We start from the raw sequence: 24,276 nt of genomic DNA on the forward strand, positions 1-24,276 counted from the left end.
TCTGAGCCCAGTGCCATCTCTTCACACAGGGAGGACTCCTGTTCCTGCCCTCCATCATTCTGACCACACAGAATCACAAAGGCTGCCCTTCCCCTCCCTGTGTGGTGACTCTGGAACTGGCGGCCTTCTCCTCTTGCCTTCCAGCCAGCTTTGGGCTTGGCAACCTTGTCCTGCCAGCGGAAGCTGCTTTCACTTCCAGGTGTGGTGCTGAACCTGATTCTCTACCCAGCTTCTCAGACAAACTCGGGACCTATACTGAACGTTTCTTTTTTTTATTCTGTTGAGTGGGACACATCAGTCGTTAAAGTGTGGCTTCGAATGTGTGATGCTCAGGAACAAGCAAATCTCACTCCTGTGGAGATGGAGATCAGGTAGGACAGGCTCGTCAATCACGAGAGGGGCAGCAGGAAGAGCGGGACTGTTCCGAGGTGATGAATGGAGGTGTTGGTTGCAGGGTGAACAGTTGTGAAGGCTCAACAGGTTTGTGGCTTGTGCATTTAACTGCGTGAATTACATACATCTCAACAAAATTTCATAGGGAAAAAAATCACTGTTTAAGAACAAAGACTATTATTGTTGTTTAGCTTTTGGTTTTTGAACAGGATCTCACTGTGTAGCTCTGGCTGGCCTGGAACCCAGTATGTAGACTAGGCTGGCCTCAAATCCACAGAGATCCATCTACCTGCCTCTTCCTTGGAGTTCTGGGATTAGAGGCATGTGCTACCACACTGACCAGAGACTTCTCTGACTGTCTGGCTAGACCTTGATGATAGCACCAGTTTAAAAAGTATTTGTTGGGACTGGAGAGATGGCTCAGTGGTTAAGAGCATTGCGTGCTCTTCCAAAGGTCCTGAGTTCAATTCCCAGCAACCACATGGTGGCTCATAACCATCTGTAAAGAGGTCTGGCGCCCTCTTCTGGCCTTCAGGCATACAGACAGAATATTGTATACATAATAAATAAATATTTAAAAAAAAAAAAAGTATTTGTTGCTGGGTATGGTGGCTCATGCCTTTAGTCCCAGTACTCAGGAGGCAGAGGCAGGTGGATCTCTGAGTTTGAGACCAGCCTGGTCTACAAGGCAAGTTCCAGAACAGCCAAGGCTGTTACACAGAGAAACCCTGTCTTGAAAAAAAAATTATTTGTCGTTTGTGGTATTCATGTATGTGTATGTATGTGGTGTATGTGTGTGCATGTGCACTTGTGTGTCTATGAATGTGTGCGTGTGTAGAACCTCAGGCATTTTTCCCTGGGAGCTGTCCACTGTTTTTTGAGACAGGGTCTTTCATTGGCCTGGAACTTACTAAGTAAGGTATGCTGACTGGCCTTGGAGCCCCAGGGATCCTCCTGCCTCCGACTCCCCAGTACAGGTATCATAAGTGAGCCCCACCACACCTAGCTTTTGTATGTAAGTTCCAGGGATTCATCCTGGGTTCTCATGCTTTCCCAACAAACACTTTACCAACGAGGCTGTCTCCCCAGCCCGCACTTCTATTTTAAAACAAACACAAAGTGGACCATGGGAGAGGATGTGAAGTTTATATGTAGGTGGAGTTTTGTTTCTGTTTTTGCTTTTATTCTGACAGGAAAACACAGGACACCAAACAAAATTCCGCACGTGGCTTGGCTTTTTATTCCAGGCTGGCCCTATCCTCCAGAGGACACTCCACTGTCCCTCGTCTTCCTCATGCTGAAGAGGCCTGGTCTGCTGGAGTATGGGGCTGTGAACTTCATGTTTTTCGGGTGCTTAAGAAATCTGCATTCTTACAAATACAGAGTGAAGTTCACGGATCTTGCTGACGCTCCTCGGGACAGTATGACTTCATCTATTCACGTTCACAGAGAATTCTGCCACTAAACTCCTCCCAGACAGGTAAGGTGTTCTCAGACCAGGGAAGCCAGATTCACTAGCCCACCCATAATCTTGTCTTTGGGAACAAGTGCACAGAAGTCCAAAGAGAGAATTGGGGGTTTCCGGCAATCTGCTTCCTGGTGTCCCCTCACCCCTATCGTCCCCGGCATGGTGGCGAGGCTTGCCCAGAACAGCTTAGCTTTCAAGATCCTTTCTGTGGTCTTTTTTTGTATGGTGAAGTTGGAGAGAAAGCTGTCCCGTGTGCATATTTGATAAGGAACTAGCCAGGAGAGCCCAGAAGCCTGGGTCAGAATCCCAGGCTGTGTTAGAGTAATGGAGTTGGTCATTTGTTCCACCTACCTCGGACAGAACAGGCAACCCTCAGTGGCCCTGGACGAAGAACCTAACCAGGACAGTTAACTGCAGCCAAGAGCGTGGAAAGGGGCATCTATCATCAGTCCAGGGCCAGGTCCTAGGGACACCTGCTGAGAATGGCGGGCTCTGTATCTCCATCTCCAGTTGGCTCTAGAAGGCACTGTTCCATGAGCTGCGACTCCCGGCAGCCAGGCATGGTCTGGACAAACACAGGCGGCGCTGGATCTCTAGCTGGCAGAATCGGTTCTGGTTGGATACGCGGGTGGCTATCCCCAGCCCACAGGTGGTTGAGCAGGGGCCCCAGGCTGTGCTCCATGTGGGACAGGGGACATCAACAGATGCAGGAGTGACAAGGCCAGAAAGTTGGTGTCCTGGGGGTTAGAAAGAAGAGGGTGAACATGGAAAAGTCAGGACTCCATAGACAAGTCCGCTCCCCTGCTAGCCCTCACAGGGACCCTGGTGAGACTTGGCCTTAGTTTCTTCCTAAACTTCCCGACATTGGGGATTGAATTAGCAATGGCTGGGGAATCTAAGCACAGTGCACCCCGCTGGCATTTCACGAGATGACTAAAAAACGCCATCTTCCTTTTTTCTCGCCTTCCTACCCTCTAATACAGGGCATCATACAGGCACACTTGTGTGGCCCTTAAGCCTGGTGGCAAGAATGGCCCAGATAACAGGTTGTCCATGGCCTGGCTCTACCTTCCCCATTCACTTCCAATGTTTGATGTTCTTCCTTCTAGCCCCGAGGAGCAAGAGCACATCTGGCAAACTCTAGAGAGATTTCTCAGTTGTCATGGTCAGTGTATACAAGGGTTTTGTTGTTGTTGTTGTTGTTTGTTTGTTTTTGGTGGGGGGCGGTACTGCTGACATCTAGAGTGCCGAGGCCAAGTAATCTTTCTGCATCCCACAATATCCCCAACAGCCCCACAACACGAGAGACTCATCCCAGACGTCACTGGTGCTGATGATGAAAACCCTGCTTTGAACACACAGGTGTCATGTTTATGTGTCAGAGGAGCGGGTGTTGGATCAAGGACTGCTCAAGGGTGCTAAGATGTGAGGGTGCCGGCACCCCTGTACAAATGGTGCAGTGTTTGCACAGAACCCACACACACGCCTAGGAACACAGGTCACGTCCAGGTCACTAAGGCTAGCTAAAATGGGGAAACGTTACTGAAGAGTTGTGAAACCACCTTTGCTAAGGAAGAGCCTCACGCATAAAATAGTCTGCAGTGCTCAGTACAAACCAATGACAAAACTATCCTTGATGAGCAGCTGGCTGAATCCACGGATATAGAGGACCCTATGCATGTACACACAGTGGAGGTCAGATGGCAGGTAGAGCTTTTATCTTAACTTTTAATATGTAAGTGAAGAGCTGGCAGCATGGCCCAGTGGTAGAGCATTTGCCTGGTGTGTACAAGGCTCTGGGTTCAATTCCAAGTACTATGGGGGTGTGGAATACATACTGTGAGCTGGACGACTTTCTCTCACGTGCCTAACTCGATGTGTCATATCCCTGAAAGGGATGATGGTGGCCAGGGCACTCATGCAGGCTTAGTGTCGGGCATCTTTACAACCTGTTTACTTGTCCTAGTTCAGTTTGTCCTCACCACAGTCCTGAAAGGTGGGGGTTCTTATTAGTTTCACTTTCCAGTTGGAGAAACTGAGGCAGGGAACGTCAACAACTTTCTCAGAGTCACGCAGCAAGCAAGGCCAGAGATCGGTATAGAAATGCAGCATCCACGTATTTAACCCACCCCGTCTCCTGCCTTCTACATGTGGTGGCATCCGCAGAACCAGTCCTTACTTCCTGGTCACCTTCCCCAGATAAATTCATGTGATAACAGTTATGCTTTTAAAGAAACAGGGCAACAAAATCCCAAAGTTGAGGAGTTGGTTGAAGAATGTAGCTGTCTTGTCTGTATCTCTGCCCAGCCCTGGGCTGTGTCCCAAACTCCAGTCCTGCCTGGTTCCATTTTTACCGAATTGCTTACTAAATCCAAATCATTATGTATTCATAGTATTATAAATTGTCCACATGTATTAAGTATCATAAATATATGCTCTCTCTCTATATATATATATAGTCATATTATATTAGTCTATACTATATTTATTATCTGTGCTATTTTATTTATACCACTGCTGTGAGATGCACAAATTTGGCTCAAGGGCTAACATTCCCTCCTCTCCACTCTGTCACCTGAATGAGAACTCTTTTTTTTTTTTTAAGATTTATTTTTATTCTACCCGTGTACAGTTTTCCTCATACACATATGTGCACCTTGTGCATGCCTGCTGTCCCCAGTGGTCAGAAGAGGGCATCAGATCCCCTGGAACTGGAGTTATGGAAGGTTGTGAGCTACCATATTGATGCTAGAGACTGAATCTGCAAGAACAAGTGCTCTTAAATACCAAGTCATAGCTCAAGTCCCTCAAACTTTATTTTAAATGACTTATTAGTTGAAATCACATCTCTAAGTGGTTGCCTCTTATTCTGTCAGTTTCCAGGAGGCTGTTGCTGCATCCCGACACTCGTCCCCAACCCCAGCAGCTGAGGCCTTGGTGGCCCTGGCCTGCCGTACACTCACCTTGGGTCGTGTAAGACTGGATCCTCGGCCTCGCTCCCTGGTCGCACACCCACTCAGGACAGCACCTGCCAGGCACCTCTACTCTCCTGGGGCGCGGGCAGTCCCAGCTGGGCAGCCTCACATTCTCGCTGCACAGCGGCAGGCAGGTGAAGCCACCGTCGTCACAGCGGCAGAGGACCCTGCAATTGGGCTGAAAGGTCTCCCCATCCAGGTACCTGCGGCCGCTCACCTCACAGCTTCCATCATCCTCTTCCACTGCGGAGGAGAAAGCAGAGCAGCTCTGGGGCCTGGGACCCCCGCAAGACAGGCACCCTGCTGGGGCGTCACTCCTCACTGCACCCACCCCCACAGCCCACCAGAGAGGCATCAAAGAGCCTGGCTTGGACCCCATGGACCAAGTAATTTCACTTCTTGCACCAGTTTACGTGAAAAAGAGTATATGTTGGCTCTTGTTTCAGAGTGTGTCATAGACTAAATGAAATGATGATTGTAATGAATCTGACAAAATGAAGCCTGGGTGAAGGGTGTGGCTCAGTTGGTGGGTTGCAGTGCATGCCTGGCCTGCTCATGGCTCTGAACTCAATCTCCAGCAATGCATGAACTCGGTGTGGTGGCATGCTTGGTGGCACTCTGTAATCCTAGCACTCGGGAGGTGGTGGCAAGGATTTACAAGTTCAAGGCCAGCCTGGGCTGGAGACCCTGTGAAATTATTTAGTAGTTAGCCGTAAAGCACACTGGGCCTGGGGCTTCAGGTAGCATTCCGTCTGTCCTCTTCCTGTGTGGGGTCATCACTGTCTGCCAAGGCTTAACTCTCTGGCCGTGGGGCTCAGTAGTTGCTACTTAAATCCTCCGAGTGGCCGGCCCCGTCACCACCTGCCTGGAGAGCTGGAGCCCAGAGTGCTCATCTTCACATACCCGTATTTCTTCTGAGAGGACGGTTGTATCAGCCCCTGTTCCCACTGCCTCCAGATCACTGCCTTGGATACAAAGATTGGACCTTCTGGCCTGGGCCATGTTGCCAATAGTTTCCTAGGAACTGCTCAGGTAGCTGGGGGCTCTCAACGTCCCTTCTCCCCTCTGGAAGTCATCATGGAGTTACTGTTTTTCCCCTTCCACGGCTTGCAAGTTGTGTGACCTGTGTAAGTGGCGTGAGCCTCTCTGAGTTGCAAAACAGGCAACATTGGGCTCTTTCCTCAGTGTTACGGATAAAGTAAAACCGGCTTATAAAGCATTTTCCCGCAGGACTGACTCAAGGAAAGGGCTTCTGTTACTGCCCGCCCCACTGGAACCTCTGCCGTCAGCCACGTGATGCCACAAATATTTGCTAAGCACCTACAGTGGCCTAGGCCATGTGCCAAGCAGTTGTAATTCAGGCTATGTGGGCAAATGGGCAAGCATCCTCCCCTCTGGAGCACTCCAATGAAAACAAACACAGCCAATGAGGTTGGGCCGGCTGGTGATGGGGCCGGGAGAAAGTAAGGGACTAGAGAGGAATTGCAATATCTTAACTAGGTGGTGACAGGGCCTCATGGATGACGTAGTGTGTGAGTGGGGTGTGAAGGCAGAGAGGAAGCTTTCCATGTGTGTCAGGGAACGAATGAGGGTACAGGAACCGCCAGGGCGAAGGCCCTGAGGTGGAGAGCGCTACTTGGGTGTTCAAGGCCAGTGTGGCTGGAGTCGAGAAGAGGAGCAAAAAAGAGAGCAGATGAGGTAGGTCATTTTTGTCAAAGTGTGAAACACACTTAGATGAAATAGATGAATCGTAAAAATCTAACCCTTCTCTGTTTCTCTAAAGTTCTTCAGCCGGTGCAATTTTGCTCTTTGGTGACCTTGGCACAATCACCAGTGGTAGCTGATTCTGGCACCTCATAGGTCCAGAGGGTGCTGCTGTTAGGCCACAGAGAGCCTCCCCTCAACAGTGGCCCCGCCCCAAAGTGTCAGAGGACACTCAGGCCTGAGACCGGTGAGGAATGTCACATATCCAATACCACTAGGAAACAGCACTGGGGTTCAAACCGCAGCCCACGGTTCCCAGCGGGGAATGGAGGGAACACTTGAAGATGGGACAGGCTGGAGGGCATAGAGCAGGCTAGCGGACCTCTCTGAGCCTCAGTTTCCCTGTGTGTAGAACTGGTGCAACGAACAGTGAGTGACCAGCATTGTTGGGGACACACGCCATTCCCCATTGGAGCCTGTGCTCTTGCTCCCCACAGGGTGGTGCGTTGGCTTTGGGGTAGCAGTTGGCCCAGCTCTGGAACTGGCTGTGGTTTGGATGGGTGTGGATTGAAATCACCAGGGGAGTCCCAGCAGAGGGCAAGAGGGAAGAAACAGGGAGTGGGCCCAGGAGGCCTTGGGTCACCGGCTGAGCCGAATGAACACAGCGCCTACAGCGAGGTCAGAGAGACACAGAGAGCTCCACTTGGCTCTGGACCCTTGGCCTTGACAACCCCCGCCCCCACCATTAGTCTGGCAAACCTGCTTACAGAGGCACAGGGCCTCCCGGCCACTGGGGCCTGCCCCAGGCTGACAAACCAGGCCCTGGCTGGGGTCGCAGACATGCAGATGGTCACAGGACTCCCCCAGCCGCCGGGCACACACTCGACAGCAGCCACAGCCATCCAGCACCAGGGGCACCCCCGGTGGGCACTGGGGTGGTGTCCAGGGACAAGTACAGGACGCTGGGCACAGCTGGGCACACACCTGAGGAGACAGAGACCTCACTTAGCTTTGACTATCACGGCAGGTATGGAGACTTTCACAACCGGTCACTTCGTGGTCAAATCAGACAGCGTGGGATCTGTAGCTTGGCCTTGGGGTCACACAGAACCAGCTTTGAACCAGGGCCATCTGAGGGTGCTCCTAGGAGGCAGCATGATACTGTGCTCTGGAGCAAGGACCCCCGGCCAGAGTTTCAGTTCTAGGCACTGCCATGTTGGTGGAGTTCCCTGAGAGTTCCTTGAGTTCTCCAAGCCTGGTTTTCCTCACGTGTAAAAGAAAGCGGGGATGATGTCACTAACCCCTGAGCATGGGTAGGTCAGCCATATGGTTTTTGTGGGGGGGGGGTTACACATGTATGTGTGGTATGCACATGTATGTGTGTAAATGTGAAGAGATCACCACCCCACGGCTGTCTCTGTCCTTATCATTATCCAGCTCTCTCTCTCTTTCTTTTTTTAGACAAGGTCTCTCACTGTGCCCAATGATCACCAATTGGTTAGGTTGCCAAGTAAACCCTGAGGACCTGTCCATCTCTGCACCCTCAGCACTGGGGGTACAGGTGTGCCCCACTGTGCCTGGCTGTTACATGCGGGTGCTGGGGATCGATCTCGGGTCCTCAAGCTTGCTCAGCAAGCCCTTCACCCACTGAGCCATCTCCCCAGCCTCCTGAGTGTGGTTGACGCTGGTGGTCATCTTTGCTCGTCACAGTGGAGGCTAACCTAAGGCAAGAGCAAGAGCCTGAGGAGTGAGGAGAGAAGCCAAGACTTCCTGGGTGAGTGCTTACCCTCAGGGTGAAGAAATCACACAGAACATGGAATTTCCTGGTCTTGGCACAGCCCAACACATTTTTCAGCCCTGAGTGTACATCAGATTAGCCAGGAAAGGGAAAATACAGATTCCCAGGCCACCAGGACTCAACTAGAAGTCACAGAGGCAGGACCCGCACTCTACTTAATAAGCCATCTAGAAGTTTCTAGCTTCAGCTAGGTTCACAGACTCTCTGGCACAACCCAGCCCAACTCCCCACCCCCACACCTCCATCCCATCCCCACTCCCCACCTCCCTGCACAGATGGGGAAATTGACTCCAAAGGGGAAATTGATTGCCCATAGCCACATCTGGGAACTGTCCAAGACCGCCTCCCTGATGTGGACTCGTGGCCCCAGAGTGTAACATGATGATTAAAAACCCAGAAACAGAAATTGGGGTTCAATCTGAAGGTCAGAAAAGCAAAGCAGCCAGCCACTGGCTCTTACCTCTACCTCAGTCCAAAAATGGCGACCCTGCCTCCAGGAATCTCAGAATGAGACTGTGTGTGAGAGCTGTCTCCTCCCATTTTATATTCCTCTCCAGTGCTGGGATTAAAGGTATGCACCAGTACTACCTGGTTTCTACAGCAAACTAGTGTGGCTACTGAGATTAAAGGTGTGTGTCACCACTGCCTGGTCTGTAAGACTGATCAGTATGGCTGTTTTACTCTCTGAACTTCAGGCAAACTTTGTTTACTAAAATACAAATGAAATATCACTACACCAGAGAAGTAGACCTCTGTAACAGGCAAAATCTGAGTACCCATTCATTGCAGGGCCAAGACTTCCCCCAAAGACACGACTGTGCCTTCCACCCAGGTCAAAAATACCTAGATGAAGTGCCAGAAGCCATGGGCTTCCTAGAGGGTGGGGACCACGAGGGAGGTACCACTCAAGATGCTCCTGTCTGCCCTAGCGGTGGAGGTCACTCACTCTTTAGCAGAAGTAGACGGCCTTATGTGGATGATTTGCGATTTAGGAAGAAAAAACTAAAGACCCAAACCTCCCGATTGGCCCAAAGAGACAGTGATCCCTTTACCTAAGGGAGAGGGGCATCCTGTCCTCAACCCCTGGACCCAGAGTCCCAAAACCCTGCTTTCCAGGGCCCGCAGTTCTCACTGTGACCAGCAGGGGCCGCCACAGAGTAGTTGCCTGTCTTTGACCAGAGGCTCCCATCTAATGCTGGGTACTCTGCAGAATTTCAGGTTCCAAAGGGTTCTGGGACCAGCAGTCTCTGGGAGCTTATAAAGAACACACGCTGTCACCTCTCCAAGCCTTCTGTGTAACCTCAGTATGGGATATAATAAATTCTAGGGTACCTTACTTGGAGCTGGCCTGTGAGGAAAGAGGAGGGACATTCAGAACAGGGTTTTAACTCCCATTGCTGACCAGGACTGGCTGAGCAGGAAATAAGCCTTATACTGAGCCCCAGGACAGCTGCAGGCCCTCGGTAGCACCCAGGTTCTCCAGGTCCTGACCCCCAGCACAACCCACTAATTATACCGGTTACTCTGGGTGCTGTCTGTGTAGCACTCTTCTGGGAGCTCGGGTAGCTTGTCTGGTTTAAAGATGATGAAATAACACTTGGGAGACTGAAGTAGGAAAATTGCCTCAAGTTGGAACTCAGCCTGAGCTATACAGTGAGTTCCAGGCCACCCTGGGCTACAGAGGCTATTGGTTTAAAAATGAAGTCCAAAACAATAATGGCAAAACAGGTCAAAAGCAAGAAGTAATTACCTGGTGGATAGGAGCAGAATCGAGGTTTCTGGGAAGCCAGAGCCCAGACTTAACTCTTGTGCCTACCCGTTACCCTCTAGGGACTCCTATTAGCAGCTGAGCCTCTGCCTCGGTTTACTCGTTTGTGAGAGGGTAGTGACAAGGCAGGGCACGTGTTCTTGCCTGGCCTATGGAAGAGGTACCCCCACCATCCTCCAGCCCCCTCCTCACCTATGCCCTTGCTAACCATCATGTCCCCATGTTCAAGCTGTCTCAACAGAGTTTCACTGTTTTCAGGTTCCCTGTCCCGACCCCAGTCCAGAGCCAGGAGCCCGCAGCCTGCCCGGAAGACCTGGAACTCACTCCTGCTCCCCCCCCCCGTGAACTCGCTCCTGCCCCCGTGAACTCACTCCTGCCCCCGTGAAGGATGTGGCTTCACATGCTCCCCATGGCTGCATCCCTGCCAATCACCTTGCCAGAACCAGGAGGGATAACCTCACAGATGCCACTCCAGTGGTGAATCCAGGTCACTCTTCCTCGGTCTCTCAGAGCCCCTCTCGCTCCCTGGAGCCCAGGAGACGAAGTCACCCACTCCAGCATCTTGTTCTGCCCATCCTTTCCAAGACTGGAAGCCGGCTGGTTCTGACCTTGTCAGGGAGACCTCTTGGGGCCCCAGATCCATGTTACTGGGAAGTCAGCACTTAGTGTGAAGCATTGCCCAGGTTGGGGTGGGAGGTCTCCTCAGAACATGTCTGTCCCAGGCTCCAGCATGCTACTCATCTATTGTTCTTTGCTGTGTGACTTTGAGGCAATTGCTCACCCTCTCTGAGTCTCATTTGACTAAAAGAGGAAAGTACCTTATAAGACTGTTGTGAGTGGGCGGCAAAGTGGAACTATACAGAAGTCTGTTAAAAGTGTCCCACGTGACACTGAGGGACATTACCCACAGAGATGTCTCCTGTTCTCTCTGACCAGGGTCAGAGGGTCACTGACCACCCGAGGGCCAGCACTCTGTGCTTTGTAATCCAACCCCAGCATCCATCCCTGCCCTGATTACGCAACTCTTACATCTGATTTGCTCTCTGCGGAGGAGACTGGGGGTCCCTGCCTGATCACTGTCCTCTTCTGGACACTTGTCTTGGCTCAGGGTCTGCACTACTGTTTACAGAGCAATTCTCCTCACTAATCTCCCCAGAGGATCCTTGTACCCATTCTGCTGAGGCCAAGGCTCAGAAAGGGAAGGACACGTGCCTGAGGTCACACAGCAGAACTTGCAAGGAAAGGCTGTCTGAGCCCAAGGAGGACCAGACTGTACCCAGTGTAGGGTCCCGCCAAGGGTCCTCTTGTAACCACATATCCGTGCACCCATAATTCTACTTTAAAAGACCAGGATCCCTTACCATTGAGGGTAGGCAGAGGAAGGAGATGGCCAGAAGATGGGTCAGTGGGGTGCCCCTCATGTCACTGTGTCCCTCGGGAAGCCAGCTTCAAACCTGGGAGGCAAGACCTGAGTCTTTATATGTTTTATAAGGTTCTACTAGGTACATAGAGAGGAGAGAGAGAGGGGGGGGGGGAGGGAGAGGGAGAGGGAGAGGGAGAGGAAGAGAGAGGAGACACATAGGCAGATGGACAGACGGTCACACACACAAACACACACACACACCACCTGTACTGCCCCCTCTCCTCCCCATAGTCCCAGGAATGAGCCCAGTTACCTGAATGTAAGGCCACTGAGGCCACCAAGAAGGCGTCTGACAGTGTGTGAAGCCCAAGCCACCGCCAGTGCCAAGAGCTGAGGACAAGTCAGTCGGTAGGAGCCTCTCGGCTCAGCTCCCAGGAAGAAAGTCCTCCAGCCCAAGCCACTGCCACAGCAGCACCAGCCTTGCCAGAGCCCCCGTCCCACCCCCAGGGGCCTGTAGAGACCAGAAGCGTCCGGCAAACGCCTCTTTGCAGATCTGACCCACAGCGTCTTGAGCCCTGTGGCCCGAACTCTGGGCAGCCCAGACCCAGCCTGCGGTTTCTGGCAGGGAGACTGGCAGTCACCCAGAGGTGGGTGTGACCCAGAGCAGAGCTTCCCTGGCAGCCTGGCTTCTCTTGACGACCAGGAGCCTCCCTATCCTGCCTCCTGGGCTTCAAAGGTGGCTTAGTGTGGCCAAGTCTGAGCAGGCTGGGCCTACTATGTGCTGCTGGCTCTAGCTGGGCCCTGCTGATCTGATTAAGCTAAATCGTCTTTGTTAAATCCCACCAGCACTGAGGGGCTCTGTAGGGCTGGAGACATGGACAGAGACCTGGGGACCAAGTGCTGGGTGTGGGAGCAGCAATGGAAACACTGAGGAGGCCCCCTTATTCAGACTAAAGCTGGGGTACAACCTTCTGAGGGAGATGCCATTTCTGAGAGCCAAGAAAGAAGCTCTGAGGTAGAGTGTTCCAGAGGAAGCAGCACATACCAATGCCCAGAGGAGGAAGCCAGCACAGCAGCCCTGCCTATTCAGAGCAGAAGATGCCTGGTGGGCCTGAGGCCTCCTGGGTACTGGACTGTGCGGGAATACATGGAGGATAAAGCACAGGATTCACACGGCCAGCTGTAGGACGTCTCCAGTGTCTTAGCTGTTGGGTGCAGGGAACATTGCCTAAGGTCTCATCGATGGGTGTGGGGGTATAAGGACATGGGATCTGAAGGCCAGGGCTACAGCTCAGTTTGTAGAGTGTGTTCCAGTTACAGGGGAACATGCCTGCGAGCCCAGAACATGGGGAGCTAGCCTGGACTACAAGGCAAAACCCCATCTCTTAAGAAAACAAAGAAGCGGGGAGTCCACGTGCTCCCTCCTGGTCACACGCAGGCTACGCTTACCACTGTGGGTGTTAAGAGCCATCTCTAAAAGAGAGACCTGCCTCAGGAGGGCTGCAGAAGAAGTGGTGTGGCCAGTGTGGGCACCTGCTGTTTGTAGGTCTCCCCCACTGGCCCTTCTCGTGCATACAGGGTCTAAGCTGTGTCACATGAAGACGGGACACTAGGGGACTGGAAAGGTAGATCGCAGTCATTTGGTTAGGTAGTGGGGGCAGAGGAAGGGGGGGTGGGACAGGCCCGGAATGAGGCAGACAGGGACTGAGAAGCAGCTGGACTTTGTGGCTGGGCACGCTGAGGTGAGCATAGACAGCTGTTGGTGTGCAATCAACCCTGAGCCAAGCTTGACACCCTGCCTTGGTGGCCTATTTGCTCTGTGGCTGCATGGAAATTCCATACCCTCTCTGGGCCTCAGACGGACCTGCATGATGGCTACACCAATAACCATCTTTATTTTCTGTCACCATCACCATGACCTGAGTTTGTTTGAGACGGAGATGTGCCCAGCTTGGCAGCTAGGCAAGGCCGTGTGGCTAGCTTCCTGCTGAGAGATCTATGTACAGCACTGGGTGCAAATTCTGGGACCAGTCCCTAAAAGGAAGGACGTTCTCTGACTCATCAACACTCTTTCTTACTCTTGCTTCTGGTCAAAGATGCAGTGGTGGAGCTCGGCAGCCACCTTGGCCATGACGGTACCTTGAAGATGGATCTCATGTACGGGGGAGATGAAATAAAACTTAAAAAAGGAGGACTGGAGCCAGGCACGGAGAAGCACACATGTCACCCTAGCACTTACAAAGCTGAGGCAGGGGGATAGCGAGTTTAAGGTTAGCTTAGGTTACATAGAAAGACCCTGACCCTAGAGTTACATATGTGTCCTGGATGCACCTTCTAGATTTAATTTACACAGTTAAGGGGGTAATGATATGTATGTCACCACTGTTTTTTAATATTTATATAGTCCCCATAGACCCTCCTGTTTGCACTGACATGAGTTTGAGTTAGTCACTGCTGATGTAAAAAATAGCAATTTTATTGTTGTTGTTATTATCACTGCTGGTGACCACGAACCTGGAAGCTTTGCTAAGTCCCATCTAATGTTCCGTCTGTTGGTTTGTCTAGCCTTGTCTCCCTCCAGGAATGGCATCTCTTCCATTCTCTCCCTACATGCCTGGCTGTCTGCCACAGGCCTCAGACCCCAGCAGCAGTATCTGCTGCTCCTGCCTTTGCCTGGCCTTCCAGGACATAGGTGCCGCTTTGGAGGATGAAAAGCTCCATGAGATGAAGGTAATTCTTTTCTTTTTTCTTTTTTCTTTTTTTTTTCACTTTTCTTTAAAGTTTATTCCAAACAACAGTCTTCAGGCTCACTGTGGTGGCTGACGGGGTCACGACCAAAGCCTCCTCTAAACTGGAACTCGGTGGCTGAGCCAGTCCCGGACTCGGCTTTCTTGTCAGCACCAGGGGGCACAGCACTCCTTCTGTAGGTGTCTCTGTCCGCCTCCCCTCTTGTGATCTTGCTGGGCGCTCACCCTCTGGCCCTTTGGGCCAAGGCCTGCCAGTTTCAGGACGGCTGCGGCGCAGGGTGGCAGGCACGATCTCCGGAGGCAGGTGGAGATAATCGCGGAGATACTGGATGCCCTCATTCGTAAGGTACCAATGGAAGTGTCTCCAGGCAAACTGCTCCTTCACGTAGCCTCGAGACTTCAGAGACTGCATGGCCTTCATGACATGAAGGTTGGGCACGTTCTTGTCTGCCAGCTCAGGGTGTTTGGGCATATGGACATCCTTCTTGGCAACCATCACTCCTTCCTTAAAAAGGAGCTCATAGATGGCAATCCGGTTCTTCTTGGGCATCAACATCGCGGCGGCTGCAGGGTCCGGGACGGAGGCTGGAAAGAAGGTAATTCTTTTCCATGAAGACTGTGGACCCTGTCCAGGAGCTGTGTCTGCCCCAGGCTTCATGAACACTGGGCTATTTTTTCCCCCTTGATCCTCCGAGGCAGACACGCTGGCCAGCCCTCTACTGTTGCCGTTTTCTCTGGGATAAACTTCCTGATAGTGGGGGAATGTGGTGATTTTTCTGGATTCAGCCAGTGTTTTATTCAGTGTCTCCATCTGTGCTCATAAATAAAATGGGCCTGTAACATTCCTTGATGGGTCTCGCTTTTGTAATGCCGGTCACTTATCAAATAGCTCTTTTGGCAGCTTCCCCGCCCCTTCCCGTCTCCCCTTGCAACCTGAGCAACATAAGAATTGTTTCCTGCGCTTCAGGACAGCCTTGCCACTAGACCCCCTGGGGCTGATGATTTGAGGCTGGCTGGGAGAGTCTTTTGACATCTCAGTGTTTCTGTGTCCCTGTGCTTGAGGGTGGATGTGTGCCCCACTGGACACAGAAGGTAATGTTGTGTTTCCTCCTCTGTGACTCTGCAGCCCGTTTTTTGAGGCAGGGTCTCTCTGAACCTGCAGTCATTGATTTGATGAGGTTGGCTGCCCACTGAGCCCCTGGGATCCTTCTACCTCTGCCTTCCCATGCTGGCCTTAGGTGCTTACTGCCGGACTCCACAGTTCTGTATGAGTTTAGGGGATTCAGGCTCAGGTCCTCAGGCTTTCCTATGCTGCCCACTGAGTCATCCCTGCAGGCCCCTTCCTCCTTTCCTAAAGTGCTCCATTCCCCAGCCTTTAGCTTTTCAGATGTATATCACTGGCTCACAGTAGCCTTTAAATTACTTAACCTTTAGGTCCAGGTGACTGCCACCATTTTGCTGTGTGTTTTGTTTTACTTGGTGGGTGCACGCTAGGGATGGAATCCAGGACCTTGTGAAATCCGGGGAAGTGCTCTCTGCCCCTGAGACACATCCCAGCCCCTTCTCTAGATTCTGGTCAGCAGGCTCAGCGTGTGTCTGCTCTTAATTTTGTCTTGTTTTGTTGAATTCTTTTGATCCCTAGCTTGTTGATTTGTTCATGGACTCTCCTGTTGCACACAGCAACCCTCTATTCAGCCCTTCGATGCTGACCCATTCTGCATCTTTAGCAATGTCATGTGCATCATAGAAGAGACATGGGCTCCCATTGCCAAGCTGGAGGCTCTATCTTCACAATGGATGTTACACACACACACACACACACACACACACACACACCACCCTGCCTCCGCTGTGACGGGAGGGACGGGTTGGGAGAATGACCGCCTGCTTGGCTGACTGCAAACATCCAGCCCCCGGAGCCCCTCTGTGGCTTCTCCTTCCACGTGTTCTGTAGGCTGGACAGGAATTCAGATGTCTCCTCGTGATCCTGAGGTCCCAGGTGCCGTGTGACAGGTCCCCAGGGACAGCTGCAGACTTGGATAGTTTACCACTTGGCTGAAGTCTGAGCTGGCAAGGAGCGTGTGGGAAATGACATGCTCCCACAGAGGGCTGGAATGTGGTGATCTTAGCGCACACATATGACTGTCATAGCGTGTGGCTGTAAGCCAGTGTGAGCTGGGGGTTTCAGAGCAAGGGGACAGCATGGGGATAGTGCCAAGTGTGCAGCTGCTGGCGAGCTGAGGGTTATGATGGCACATGGCAGAGCTTTGGGAATTGGTATGAGGGCTTATTCTCAGGACAGCATGCCAGGGAAAGCTACAGATCCCAGCATGTGTAGGTGTCTGGATGAATCAGGGACCTGAAGAAGCCAAGCTCCAATCCTGGCCCTATGGCTGTGCACCTTTGGGCAAATTCTCTGTTTTGTTCGGCTTTAGTTTCCAAATCTGTAAAATGAATGAAAAGTAATTATTTTCCAGGCCTCCCTGGTCCCAGAGGTCTATGTTTTATATCCCTGGAAATCAGTTATTTCCAGAGGCAGTCCTGACCAGGAGATAGGTTTGGAGGGAAGGCTTCAGCAATGCAGAGACCCACAGTGTAACTCAGAATTCGAGGTGCTCCGCTGAGTTAGGACCAGTTGATTGGGCACCAAGTCAGGGAGCAATAAGAAGCTAGATTATCCCTACCCCATCTGAGAGCCCCTGTCTTGGTTAGAAGACCCCCATTCCAAGGACCCACTTCTCCCGAGGGGTCCCTATAGGTGACACTCTCTGTCTAAGACACCTGTCCATCTTCCCATCAATCATCTGTCCATCCTTCCACTCATGTCTGTGTACCTGACCCACATGTCCATCTGTCTGTACACTCATCCATCCACCAACCCATCTATCCGTCTATCCATCCATCATCCATGTCCTCATTCTACAAGCCCAGGCTGTATATGCCATGCCTCGGTCTCAAAAGCACGTCCCTGTCCAGAGTAAGCTCAAGGGGTCTGGGGACAGAGGCCAGTAGAGACCATCTCCACGTGGTAAGTAGAGGATGCAGAGGGGAAAGGGAGAGGGGGGAGGCCTAAGTCAGGGTATGACACTGAATTTGGAAGCAACTGTGGGTGCCATCCAGGTGATTTGAGCAGGGGCAGGAGGGAGTAGAGACCTGTAGGTGGTGGAATTGAGTCTGGATGAGGTCCTGATGCGGGGCAGGGGCTCAGCGGAACTGCAGCTGGGCAGGCCAGTGTCAACTGGGGAGCTGGGGTAGGGATGATACCAAAGCCTTGGGCACACTGCAGGGCTGCTTGGAGAGGCAGGAATCAGAACCCCACTCCCATACCTGACAGAGTGACAATGGGCAACTCTACGAGGCCTAGTCCCCAACGATGACATCACAAGTTGTCCTTTTAGCCTCCCGGGACCCGTCTAGCTCCTGAGCCACCATGTGGTCAGCAAACTGAGGGTATGTGAGCATGTGGCCTGGCCTGGAGCTAATTGTTCCCGTCTCTGCTGTGCTGGGGGAGCTTTAGCTAGGGAGTGGGAGATTTTGGTTAGGAGGCACCACTGAAGGCCCTAGTTATGGGGTGGCAGAGATGCCAAGAAAGAGCTGGGCCACTGTTCCAGTCAACAGCTTGGGCCTCAGGGTCTCCCAGTGGGAGATGGGAGCCCGATTCTCTCTGCTCATAGCTGCCTCCAGGGTAGCTCGCCAGACAGCAGACTCAGAACACAGCCCCTTGAAAACTATTATGTTTAAAACACGCCCCCCAAAAATGGCTTGAAATGTAGCAGAGGGAGGGGGTCCTTGATTGGAGCAGCCCCTAAGACCCTGTGGAGGAGTGTCTTGTTTCTTTCTGAGACAGTCCAGGAAGCCTAGGCTGGTCTCAAATGTGCTAGTCTGCTAGTTGCTAAGGATGACCTTAAACTTCTGATCGCCCCCACACACACACACATACACCTTTCAGGTGCTGGAATTTCAGGTGGGAGCTATCTCACCCAGATCTATCTCACTCTGGGAATTTAAACCCTACTACATCCAAGAGTCCCGCACCCTCCCCACTCAGGAGGGCAGAGAAGCCCAGAGATGGAAGCCACACAATCAGCGTTCACTCCTGCTGATCTCTTCTGACGCTGGTGCTGCCCAGTCCAGTGCTGGAGACATCCAGGGTAGCTGGGTCCAGCCCTCTCTGGGTCCTTAGAGGTTGGGAGGTTAGGAGATCGCTTCTCCCAGCACATATGCAGAGAGCTCAGAGAGAGGTCGATCTCAGTTAGATTGTCGCCTATTCCCTGAGAGTAGCTGCAGGGGGCTGTGTAGAATGTGCAAGAAAGTTACCTGTGGCCAGTGTACCTTCTCCTGATTGCCGCATGCAAGTGTCTTAGTTAGGGTGGAGAGACACCATGACCATGATGTTTTTACTTATAAAGTAAAGCATCCCATTGAGGTGTCAGCTTACAGTTTCAGAGGTGTAGTCCATTATCAACATAGCAGGAGCATGGCGGTATGCTGCAGGTTGACATGGTGCTAGCTACATCTTGATCAGAAAACAACAGGGAATGGTCTGAAGGTCACACTGAGGGAAGCTTGGGCAAAAGAGATCTCAAAGCCCATCCCACAGAGCCACACCTCCTCCAATAAGGCCACACCCACTCCAACAAAGTCATACCTCCTAGTAGTGTTGCTCCTTATGAGCTTGTGGAGGCCTGTAACATGAAGGCCTGCTCCTGGGGTTTCTGTCCTGCCCAGTTCCTGAGCCGTTTAGTCCCAGAGAAAAATCACACAGAGTCTGCATTAGGTTATAAACTGCTTGGCCCATTAACTCAGGCTTCGTATTAGCTCTTATAACTTATAGTAACCCACTATTCTTATCTATGTTAGCCACATGGCTCAGTACCTTTTTCAGCAGGGCAGGTCACATCCCACATCTTCTGTGATCTGGGCAGGACTAGGGAGGAATGGTCTTCCTCCTTCCCAGCATTCTCCTGTTCTCATCGCCCTGCCTCTACTTCCTGTCTGGTTGACCTGCCTATACTTCCTGCCTGGCCAATCAGAATTATTTAAAACATGATTTACAGAATATAGACAATTCTCCCACACCAGAGGCCAATTACATTCAAATTACCACAGTGAACAGCTGACCCCTCCTCTGGGTTAGAGGCTGAGGGAAGCCCCTGACTAGAAGGCTCTGGGCCTAGAGCATGCTCAAGGCTCAGGAGCACCATGTGTCTGTCTGCTTATTCCACATCCAGACGAAAAACATGAATCTAGGCTGATCTAGACAGGGTCCCCAAAAGAGCAATGGGTAGACCCAAGGAGGCCAGTCCTTCCCTGTTCCAACAGAGACTGATGGGGCAAATGGTACCCTAGTCTACTGCAGTTGTGACTAGGGGTGGGTAGTGGCCCCCCCAAATATACCCGTCAGTCCCCAGACAGAACCTAAGTCTGACTGACTCATAACTTCAGTTCCTCCATAATTTCAGGTCTGAATCTGAATACAGATACCCTATCTTTACAGCAAAGATACAGGGTACTTAGTATGAGCCACAGGTGGTTCGGAACAACCTTAAACATTAAATCACTTCATTATGTCAACGTCCCCACAAATCGTACTATTGCCACCGTCCCCACTCCAGAGGTGGGGAAACTGAGGCACCAAGAAGTTGCATTAGCCTTACAGGATTAGGTAGTGTAGGCACAACCAGAATCGGAGTGCCCTCTGTGTGTGTGTCTCCTGAGGGAATGTCACTTTCCCAGGGTACTTGAGAGGGCCTGGGCCCTGCTCAACCACTGTAGCAGGGTGCCCAGGAGTGGTCTAGAGGGTTGCTATCCCTCTGCCTACTCTCTTGACCCTCGCTCTCCTCTCCCAGGCTGGCCATGGAGGTAAACAGGGCTCAGCTGTGGCTCCTGATGGTTCCTGCCAAGCTGGCACTCGGGGTCCCAAGGGTACCCAGGGCATCCCAGCCCAGCAGCTGGGCGACCTCAGGGCCAGCATTTCCGTAAACATCCCATTGAGCTAGCCACATGGGGTTTGGCCGGCCTCATGTGGTTTTCTATGACATGGCCACTTCCACCCCCTCTGCCTATCTGGGCTTCCAGTAATGATGTGTTTTCTCTGGAGCTGGTGGTACTGGTGGCATGGAGCCCTGGGGACTTCCTGTCCACTCCTTTTCCTCCATGGGGCCTTCATTCACTCAAGAAGGCTGAGGACATGCTACCCAGGGGCTCAGACACCTTATACTACCCAAGACAGGATAGACCTAGGGGTACCCTAGGCATCATTCCAATCCCAAGCCTAGGTTTTCACCCCCTGCAGCAGGAATGGTGGGGATCAGGCAGAAGCAACTGCCTCCGTGAGCCTGGGAAAAGGCTCAGTCAGTAAAGTGCTTGCTCCTCCAACCAGGATGGCTTGAGGTGGATCCCCAACACCTACACAGAAGCTGGACATGGTGACGTACGTCGATAATTGCAGCACTGGGGATCCAGAGATGGGAAGACCCCTGGGGCTTGCTGCTCAGCCAGTCTAGCCAGATCAGTGAGTTCCAGGTTCAGCGAGAGACTGTCTTGGGAAGTAAGGCAGAGAGTGATCAAAGAGGACATTTGATGCCAACTCTGGCCTCCACACATGTGTACACACATATGTTCACATACAACACACCCAGATGGGTGGGGGAACCACCGTATCCTCAGAGAGTTCTGCATGAAAGTCGCCCCTGCATCATCCCAGGTGAGATAGTTCTCTGCAGTGCGATTTTACTGAAGAGGGAACTGAAGTATCAAAGAGTAAATGAAATGGGTCACAAAGGTAGGAGGCCAAACTGGGATTCGACCCCCACAAGGTGGACCCAGGGTCTCTGCACCCACTCCACTCTCACTGCCCCTTTAAAGATGATTGGAACTTGTGGTGGTGGAGTGGGGGGGGGCATGGCTCAGTAGTGAGTGGGACACTTGTCTGGTAATATAAGGACCTGGGATCCACCCCTAACGCTGAGGGGGAAAGACAGCCTGCAAGCACCTCCTAGATCCAACTGCCTGGCATCCAGACAGGAAGATGGCCTGGTGGTTTGAATGAAAATGGCCCTCATAGCCTCATAGGGAGCGGCACTGTTAGAGGTGTGGCCTTGTTGCAGTAGCTGTCTGGAGGACGTGTATCACTGGGGGTGGGTTTTTAGGTTTCAAATATTCAAGCCAGGCCCAGTGTTGCTTTGTCTTCCTGCTGCCTGCAGACCTGGATGTAGAACTCAGCTTTCTCCAGCATCATGTCTGTCTGCATGTTGTCATGTTTTCTGCCATGATGACAATGGACTAGACCCCTGAACTGTAACCCAGCCCCAATTAAATGTTTTCTTATAAGAGTTGCTGTGGTCATGGTGTCTCTTCACAACAGAAATCCTAAGTAAGACAGATGGAGTTGGTTCAGAGGAGTAAGACAGGCCTGGCTGTGTCCTGGGTCTGTCATTTACTTGCTCTGTCCTAGGTTACCTTGATCTAGTTACGTCACATCTCTGAGCCCAGGTTTCCAAGAGGATTTCTTGTAAAAATTAAAGATCTGGGGACAGGACTTTCAGAAAATAATGCACTCATTGAGAAGACTTTTAAGGCAAGGGCACATTAAAGATGATGGGGTACCTCACTTGTGGGAAGACAAAAAAGTAAGTCTGCTTACCTCTGGCACCTTTGTGAAGTGACAAACACCAATGTGCAGGACTGAGGAATGTGGAGATTCCTGAGTAGAAACTGCATGTGATAAGACACAGGGCCACTCACATGACCTGGATGGAAAGTGAATTACAAACAGGGCACAAGAAGAAAAGCTAAATTCGTGCAAATAAAGAGGCTTAGCATAGCTCCTGGTGATAGTCCACCCGGCTAAGTCAAAATCACTCACTTTGTGTCCCACTTCATCAAAATCAGTGTGCACTATGTGATGTTGGAGCTTGCTGGAGCCAGAAGTGAACCTCCCTCCCACTAAGTCCCAGCGCCTACCTACAATGGCTGGGTGCCGGTGGTAGGAGGAGGCCCAGGAGGAGGCCCAGAAGGAGGCAGGGACCAGGATCAGACTCTCACAAAACCTCTTTTATCCCCAGCCCACTGGGAAACTGACCATGGATCAGGATCTTGGACAGACCAGTGCTGTAATGAGACCCTGTCCTGGTACCCAGGGGTCTGGTCAGTCCCTGAGAGCTGCATCCTCTGCATACACATATGTTGATGAGGAAGGGGCTATTGTGAGGATTCGTGCAGACCCTGAACAGGCTGGTCACAGCAGCACAGTGCTCCAGGATCTTGCCCTGTCAATAGAAGTCAGGATCTTCCCCATTGGTGTGACTATCAAAACCTAAAGGCAAACACCTCAACCCAGAAGTAACTGGTTCTGTCTGGAGATGCTCAGACAGCTTCAGCCCCAGACCTGACTTAACTGAGGAAGGTCAATTTTTTTGAATTCATCACTGGGCCCCCGCCTGGAGTTCCCCCCGTGTTCTCTGGTGAAGAGAGCCCTGTTAGAGGTGGAAGAAGAAGGGTATTCTGGGCTCCCCACTCCTGGGTTTGGAGGTTGGTATTGTTTTGAATCTACCTTTAACATCAGCCTGTCCTCAGAGCACATCTTTGGGTGAGTTACGTAACCGTTACATGCCTCAGTTTCCTCAAAATGTGCACGCCTATTGTTTAGACCTCAAAGGACCAGAATAAAGATTAGAAGAGACCAGCACGGTGCCTGGTACATGCCAAACACTAGTTTGTATGTGGGGTTTGGGGGGTATGATGAATGTATACGGCAGGCAGAGGTCAATTTCTGGTGTTGTTTCTCAGTGCCATCTGCTTGGTTTTCTGAGACAGGTTCTCTCACTGGCCCGGAACTGGCCAAGTACACTAGGCTGACTTGCCAGAGAGCCCCAGAGATCTGCCTGGCTCTGCTTCCCCAGTACTTGGATTACAATTACCCAACATCACACTCAGCTTCTGGTGGAGATCATTGAGATCCTCCTGCTCTCATGACAAGCACTTTACTCAGGTGGCAATCCATTGTCACTAGTCACACAGCATGAGCACAGAGGCAAAGAGCCAGTCCTTGGAAGGTACAGGAGAGTGTAGCAATTACACACGCTGACCGGGGACAGGTAACAAGAGTGTGATTGTACGGGTGGAAGACGAGGTGGAGGTGGAGGGATGCTAAGGGGATCCAAGAGGGACCATGGCTAGAAAATGGGTCCTGCCTACTGCAGAAAAACAGCCAATAGAAACTGTAGGGGGGGTGCTCTAGAATAGAGCACTAGTCCCCATCTGCAGCACTACAAAAAAATAAAGGTTATTCTAGGTGCCTGGTTAACCTTCCCCTGCCAGACCTGGTGCAAAACCACTCTGATAATCATCTCATTTTTTGATGATGTGAAGAGTTGCTTGCCCAGGCTGGTGCCTGTCCAGTCCCATAGCTGGGAAGGCAAAGAGGGATCTTAGCTGTCTTTAGTGTTAGAGCCCACTTTATGAACTTCTGCCTTCCAGTTGAGGATGGCTGGTGCCAGGCCTCCTCCCTGGCAGCCGGGTGTCTATGAGAGCTGCTTAGAACCAGGGCCATTTGAGAGAGCCAGTTTCTGGTCTCTAGGGTAGAGGCTGGAAATGCCTGTCCACATTCCTGGGTGTTAAGTCTGGGGACGCAGGCTCCCGCCATCAGCCATCACATTCCCCAGAAAGAATCTCTATTCATAACAAACCCCAAAGGTCACCCGTCTGGGAAGGCGCATTCTGCCTCCACCCCAGGGCTGGGAAGAAGGGCGCAGGCTTCATTAAGAGCACTAGGGTTCCCAGAGGTGTGACCTGCCCCTGTCAGCCGAGTCCCCCATCTTCCCTCAGGTGCCCCCACAGCTGATGTCTAGACAGTACAAGTGAACCAAGAGAGTGCAGGAATTGCCCCTAGAGAGAGCCCCAGGGCACTCTGCCTCATCACCTCCAAGCTGGGTTCCTCTCCCAGGCTCCAGTTTCTTCTCCCGGCTTCACCTCTCTCCAGATGGCACCTACGGCATATGCTTGGCACGGGGAGCCCTGAGATCTTTCCATTCGGTGACTACTTATGGAAAGCCCACCA

At 51.8% G+C, this 24,276-nt stretch overlaps 1 protein-coding gene and 1 pseudogene across 1 annotated transcript; both read right to left on the minus strand.

Moving 5' to 3' along the window:
• Positions 1-1,554: 1,554 nt before the first annotated feature.
• On the minus strand, positions 1,555-12,083 carry Ccn5 (cellular communication network factor 5). Its single transcript, XM_057781499.1, has 5 exons — positions 11,783-12,083; positions 11,468-11,560; positions 7,308-7,524; positions 4,825-5,079; positions 1,555-2,598 (listed from the first exon to the last, which is right to left on the minus strand). The coding sequence occupies exons 2-5, from the start codon at positions 11,525-11,527 to the stop codon at positions 2,378-2,380; spliced, it is 753 nt and encodes a 250-aa protein (XP_057637482.1). The 5' UTR covers positions 11,528-11,560; positions 11,783-12,083; the 3' UTR covers positions 1,555-2,377.
• A 2,168-nt stretch (positions 12,084-14,251) lies between these two features.
• On the minus strand, positions 14,252-14,796 carry LOC130881484 (40S ribosomal protein S10-like; annotated as a pseudogene).
• Between the last annotated feature and the right edge of the window lie 9,480 nt (positions 14,797-24,276).

This window comes from Chionomys nivalis, chromosome 9 (assembly GCF_950005125.1).
Source record: "Chionomys nivalis chromosome 9, mChiNiv1.1, whole genome shotgun sequence".
In the NCBI taxonomy this organism is placed as follows: domain Eukaryota; kingdom Metazoa; phylum Chordata; class Mammalia; order Rodentia; family Cricetidae; genus Chionomys; species Chionomys nivalis.

What these genes read in the sequence shown, in the direction of transcription:
- Ccn5 (XM_057781499.1), bottom strand. Translation starts at nt 11,527, where the DNA reads ATGAGGGGCACCCCACTGACCCATCTTCTGGCCATCTCCTTCCTCTGC. An exon ending in TCCTCTGCCTACCCTCAATG is followed by an intron (nt 7,525 to 11,467) that starts GTAAGGGATCCT and finishes CTGTCTCCTCAG; the next exon opens with GTGTGTGCCCAGCTGTGCCC. An exon ending in CCGGGAGGCCCTGTGCCTCT is followed by an intron (nt 5,080 to 7,307) that starts GTAAGCAGGTTT and finishes TCTCCTCCGCAG; the next exon opens with TGGAAGAGGATGATGGAAGC.